This window comes from Rhinoderma darwinii, unplaced genomic scaffold (genome assembly GCF_050947455.1).
Source record: "Rhinoderma darwinii isolate aRhiDar2 unplaced genomic scaffold, aRhiDar2.hap1 Scaffold_66, whole genome shotgun sequence".
Classification (NCBI taxonomy): domain Eukaryota; kingdom Metazoa; phylum Chordata; class Amphibia; order Anura; family Rhinodermatidae; genus Rhinoderma; species Rhinoderma darwinii.
In genome coordinates, this window is record NW_027464216.1 from 1,170,552 (window position 1) to 1,176,551 (window position 6,000).

The 6,000-nt window shown below is 41.9% G+C and overlaps 1 protein-coding gene across 1 annotated transcript in view; it reads left to right on the forward strand.

The window, feature by feature from the left end:
• LOC142728048 (EGF domain-specific O-linked N-acetylglucosamine transferase-like) overlaps positions 1–2,691 on the forward strand; it is a 48,796-nt gene extending 46,105 nt beyond the window's left edge. The window contains exons 15-16 of the mRNA XM_075849082.1: positions 24–126; positions 1,262–2,691. Of these exons, the coding sequence (XP_075705197.1) occupies positions 24–126; positions 1,262–1,408 (250 nt within the window). The 3' untranslated portion in view covers positions 1,409–2,691. The remainder of the gene's footprint in view (positions 1–23; positions 127–1,261) is intronic.
• The last annotated feature ends 3,309 nt before the right edge of the window (positions 2,692–6,000 follow it).

A 6,000-nucleotide genomic window follows, 5' to 3' on the forward strand; every position in this document is an offset into this window, starting at 1 on the left:
CATGTGTGATCTTCTTTCCCTAGGTATAATTGTCAGGATGAGAGGTGTTACTTGGACTTGGCTCGACTTCGAGGAATTCACTACATCACATGGGAGAAAGCAGATAAAATTTTCCCTCAGGACAAGGTAAGTCCTGCTCACGATACCAGGGGTATTACCCGATCAGAGGGTTTACATTAAAAATGACTCATTTAGCCAGCTGAGGTCTTGTTAAGGGCTGATATACCATAGAGAGAGCCTAAGCAGCTGCTATGGGGCCCTAAGAGAAAGGGGGCCCTGGGTTGGTTGGTCCCATCTCTTCGCTACTGGGTGTCAAGAACCTGTGTAGGACTCCCCTCTCCAGAGGAACTGAATTTTTAGCAGCAGGAAAGTGGGCATTGGCCCAAGTGTCATGGAAAGGATGTGGAGGGGAAACAAACTGTTCTTTTTACTGGGTGGCAAAACCAGCACCATATTAAGGGCCCATTTCGATCTTTGCTATGGGGTCTGCTTTCTTCTATGTTTCATTGACAACATTTTTGCTGCTCATGACCATGGACAGATATTTTTTTATCTCCTGCAAGTAAATGACGGTTTCTATTGTAGGACAGCATGCAGAGATCTTAAAACCGGGAGAAACTGATACATAAAGTATATTGGAAAATTATATAATTTTTCATTATACAAAGAATAAGGGTCAGTTCACACGTTGCGTACATACTGTGGGTTTTCTGCAACGGAATTCGTTGCGGAAAATCCACAGCGTAATACGGTAGTGGCAAAGTGGATGAGATTTAAACAAATCTTTACGCTGTGTCACTTTATGCAGCGTATTCGCCCTGTGTGAACTCAGCCTAAAATTTATTTGCAGAAACCGAATACCCCTTTTTAATTTTTGAGTAGTGATTTTACGAGAATATTCGGACATAAAGCCCTCGCTGTTGTGTGTTACTCCCCGCACGTTCACATGGTGTCGCTCTTGACTCTTTCCATTCACATTTTTTGTTAGATTATATTGTTCTCTCCCATTATTAGGCTTCTTCCATTGAGTTGTGACACATTTCAGGCTGTGGCAGGATCAAAAGTAAATTAATTGGTCATTAGTTCAACCTGTCAATAATTCTCCTCGTGTCCCGTGTAGAAAAAAAAAAAAGATCAATATGTCCTGGGGGCTTTAAATGAAAGTTGTTTTCTGTAACCAGAATGACCTAATTAACTTGTCCTTCAATGGAGAGAATAACGTGCCCGAGAATGACAAAGCTTGTTATGCCGTCTAATTAAGGGACATCACCCGACTTTGGGAGAACACCCAAAATTCACCAATTACGCCTTCGATGTTGCGGAATTTTTCCGGCTGGTCAGCACTGCGGCAGAGTACGTGTCTCGTCATCCTGAGTGGCCGCTCCGAAGAGGTCGTGATGAACTGTAATCGTAAAAAGAAGGAATTACCTACAAGAATATGTCCTCGGTTCTATTTTATAACATAATAAATTTTTATTTATTATAAAAAAGTTTTTTTAATTATAATTGTTGGAATTTGGTGAGTTTGAAGTAAATGCATTAAACCCATTTTAGCTTCTATTTACCAGTTTTTATCATTTTCTTTTATTTTTTTGCTCCCCTCACGTTCATTCATCCAGAACAGGCAGTATTGTGCATGCGTTATTTTCTACACAAGCCGAAATCCAACATGCATCAGTAAAATTCATAACCATTTTCCTAAAGTACAGCAGATAGGTTAAAAAAATCCACTTACCTATAAGTTGTAACTAAAGGGATTGTCTCCTCTCGACAACCAATCCCCATTTTGCCTATTAGGCCCTATTGACGTCATAGAGGGATGGTACCCTGCTCGAGACCCCTTATATGATCTAGAACAGAGAGCTTCTGACAAGCTGACTGACCCAGTCATCCATGTATCACAAGGAAGGCCATTCATTTCATTGGCTAGATGTAATACTTAATTTCACCTGTAGTGGCCGCTGCCGGGGAAGTGAGCAGCCGACGGTAACCTCTCTTAGCAAAATCTGCTACGTGTCGGGGAGCCAGACCCACTCTCATAGTAATGAGACGACACAACCCCTTTAAATATTTTGTGCTAGATTTACCATTGGTCCTGTATCATCCAGTGGCTTTAGAACCATTGAGAGATATGGGCACATGACCACAACCGTTGTGTTTATCTGCCCCATAGGATTTAATAAGGGGGAGGGGTGCCTTTTTTTAAATTTATTTTTAAGGTTTCTATTCAGAAAAAAACGATATTAAAAAAAAAAATCTTCCAATTTCATGTTTTTAACAAGTCCTGGATTCAGCTCTGTCCGATAATATATACGTATAGCTAAAAAAACACTTATGGGAGGCTGGTTATATGATTATTATTGGTCGATTTTGTAATAAAAAATAATAAATCATGTTTTTATTAAGTGGAAATCATTTTGTAAAATGAAAAAAACTTCCTAAAAAAGTGATTGTTTTGTAAGACATCTTTGTGAATAAAGCATGATTAAATGGTAACAAAAACGTCATAGTGACGTGTCAGAAGTTTTGATGGGTGGGGGTCTGAGCACAGAGCCCCCCACCGATTGCTAAAATGAAGCGGCAGAAGTGCTACGGTGAGTTCTGAGCTGCTTCGTTTCTGATTGGCTTTTCTCGGAAAGCCAAGCAGTTGGTGTACGGGCTCATAGACTTTCTATTGTGACCGTACAGCAATTTCTCATCTTGCCGACAAAAGCCGATCAGAAACGAAGTGGCTCAGCGCTCACCCGAGCGCTTCTGCTGCTTCATTTAAGTGATCGGTGGGGGGCTCAGACCCCACTGATCAAAATTTCTGACTTGTCACTATGACATGTCGGAAGTTTTTTGAAAGTTTAGTTAGCTTTTGATATATCTCGTACTTTTGCTCAATGAACTGGTGTCACGTCAAGATCTGACTAAGTCCTCATGCACATGGCACTATCAAAAGTGTATAGCATACCCTTAAAGATCCCTTTGGCACCTCTCCTGCACTACAAGGCCACCGTCCACCCGCAAGCAGGGAACGGAAACATCTCCATTCAAGTGAAGTGGACTGTGCTCCACCGTTTAGGAAGTGATGGCCTATCCTATCCCTATTTTTAATGCTTTTTAACATAAAGTTTTTATTTTCTTTGTTTAGACCTCAAATTTTTCCATCCATGTAAAAAAAAAAAAGGAAAAAAATTGCATAGAATGGAAGGATCCCAGACCATAAGGAGGGATCCACATGGGATTATAGTCATCCCTTATGTGGATTTCTTATGATTTTGGCGGGAATTTTCCCGCCAATTTTGCTGTTCTCTGGTCAGATATGCCCAGGGTAGCAACAGCTGGCTATTGGATGCTGCTGGGGTCTCATGTGACCCAGCAACAAGGGAAGATCTTCCCTGGTACCCAGTAACCGGTAGGTCATTGGGCTTCTTTTGCTCATGTGACCTACCTGTATGGGTTTAAATTGTGGCTTGTACCAAACCCGCAGCCTAAAGAAGGCGATACTTGGAAGCACCACGCCTATCCTCCCTTATGTTATATATTTGTTATGTCACAGCTTTTTATTAGACTGGGGGTAAAATCAGTCTTTGAAGTAGATTGTTTTATGGATTGATTTTATGTCTGAGTTATATGATGTGTGTTTTATATTTATATATATATATATATATGTAATTTTATAAAATGTTTTCCTTTTTATAACGTTTTAATTAATAAAGAAGGCCATGTTTTACCACCTACAGGTTGTCTATCTCTTTTATTTGATTTTGTTGCATGGTTGTAATTTATTGGGTAATGTATGATTTATATTCCCGTGTTTGTACTATATAATGTCCTAAACGGGTTCAGAGTGTGATGGATGCAATAGATGGAAAATGGAAGTAAGTAGATAGTCCAACAGCTAGAGATTGGATAGATATAAATATTAGGCCCTGTTCACACAGTTTTTTTGGTGCCGATTTTGACGAGGAAACTGCGTCGGAATCAGTGCCAAAAAATTTCCCAAATCTTCTCCCATTGCTTTCAATGGGAATGAGAGGTGGGGTTCGCTCACGGTAAAAAAAGCAACATGTCCTTTCTTGAGGTGTTTTCCGCCTCAAAAACCCCCTTAAAATCAATGGGAGACTGAAAAAACCGCCACAGCGGTTTCGATGAGATAGGTATGCGGGATAGATATAGAGATCGATTTGGATAGATAGACAGATTAGACCAATATAGATACATGAGATACATACATTGTGGATCATTAATGGCTTAGTAACGTTATTCTTTCCAGGTCACTTTTCTTCTACTGTCAGAGATGTGTTCACAAACAATTTAAACAACCTAAAGAAAGTATATAAAATCCCAGCGATCTCCAAGGACATCATGAAATGAATTATGGAGTTCACTTTCACCAGGAAGACTAACCTTACCCCACAAAAATGTGGAGGAGCTTCTGGTTGCTGTAGATCAGATGAATGTGTTCGGGTATGTTCACATGTTCACACGCCCTATTTACGGACGTAATTCAGGCCTTTTATGCCTCGAATTACGTCCGAAAAAATGGCTCCAAACTTTTTTTTTACGCGTCGCTGTCGGTGTGTAAAAAGACACCCACCTCAAAGAAGTGCATGTCACTTCTTGGGACGTAATTGGAGCTGTTTTTCATTGACTACAATTAAAACCATCTCCAATTACGTCCGTAAAAGACGCCGCGAAAAACGGGTGCACTTGTCAAAACGTCTGAAATTCAGGAGCTGTTTTCGCCTGAAAACAGCTCCGTAATTTCAGACGTAATTGGTGTTGCCGTGTGCACATACCCTTAGGCTGGAGTCACACGAGCATGTTCGGTCCGTAAAGGACGGAACGTATTTCGGCCGCAAGTCCCGAACCGAACACACTGCAGGGAGCCGGGCTCCTAGCATCATAGTTCTGTACGACGCTAGGGGTCACTGCCTCTCTGCAGGACAGCTGTCCCGTACTGTAATCATGTTTTCAGTACGGGACAGTAGTTCCACGGAGAGGCAGGGACTCCTAGCGTTGTACATAACTATGATGCTAGGAGCCCGGCTCCCTGCAGTGTGTTCGGTCCGGGATTTGCGGCCGAAATACGTTCCGTCCTTTACGGACCGAACATGTTCGTGTGAATCCAGCCTTAGGCCGGATTCACACGAGCGTGTGCGTTTTGGGCGCGCAAAAGGTCCATAAAAGCTCCATGTGTCAGCAGCATACGATGCGCGGCTGCATGATTTTCTCTGTTTTTATGTTTGTAAACAGAAAAGCACGCGGTGCTTTTCTGTTTTCGTTCATAGTTTTGACTACTGTAGCGCGCATCACGAGCGGCACACGGAAGTGCGTCCGTGTGCCGTGCGCGGTTTTCACACACCCATTGACTTCAATGGTTGCGTGATGCGCTAAAAACGGGCATATATAGGACTTGTCGTGAGTTTTACGCAGCGGACATACTCTGCGTGAAAATCACTGACAATCTGAACGGCCCCATTGACTAACATAGGTCCGTGCGACGCGCGTGAAAATCATATTATACATTCGTCTGAATAAGCCCTTAGAGATCATGGAGCTGTGCAGTAAAATGTTGAGACCTCGATCACTGTCCTGAACTTCACCACACAGCGTTATTGAACATCCGAGGAATAATTAGAACAATCAGCGATGGAAATTCCCTCAAGAAATCCCCCAGCCTGAGACATACTGTACTCCATGTCAGAAGAACAAGAAGCTACAAAAAGAGAGACAACTGCATCCAGTCGATGTTCTTATCAACGAAGAGGTTCACAAGGTGAGAAGACTAATTGACATTTTTTTTTCAAGGTATTACTCTAGGGAGCGCTCCTGTTAACATCTTTTTCTCACACTGTATTTTCCTAAGGTACTGTATACATTTCACTCATTAATGCCGACCTAGCCAAGTGAGCACACAACAAAGTAAGCCTGCGCACCCAAATAGAGTACCAACCATCTACACATCATGCCAATAAAGGAGTTTTGCCTTTGCACAGTGCTCCAAGGGGA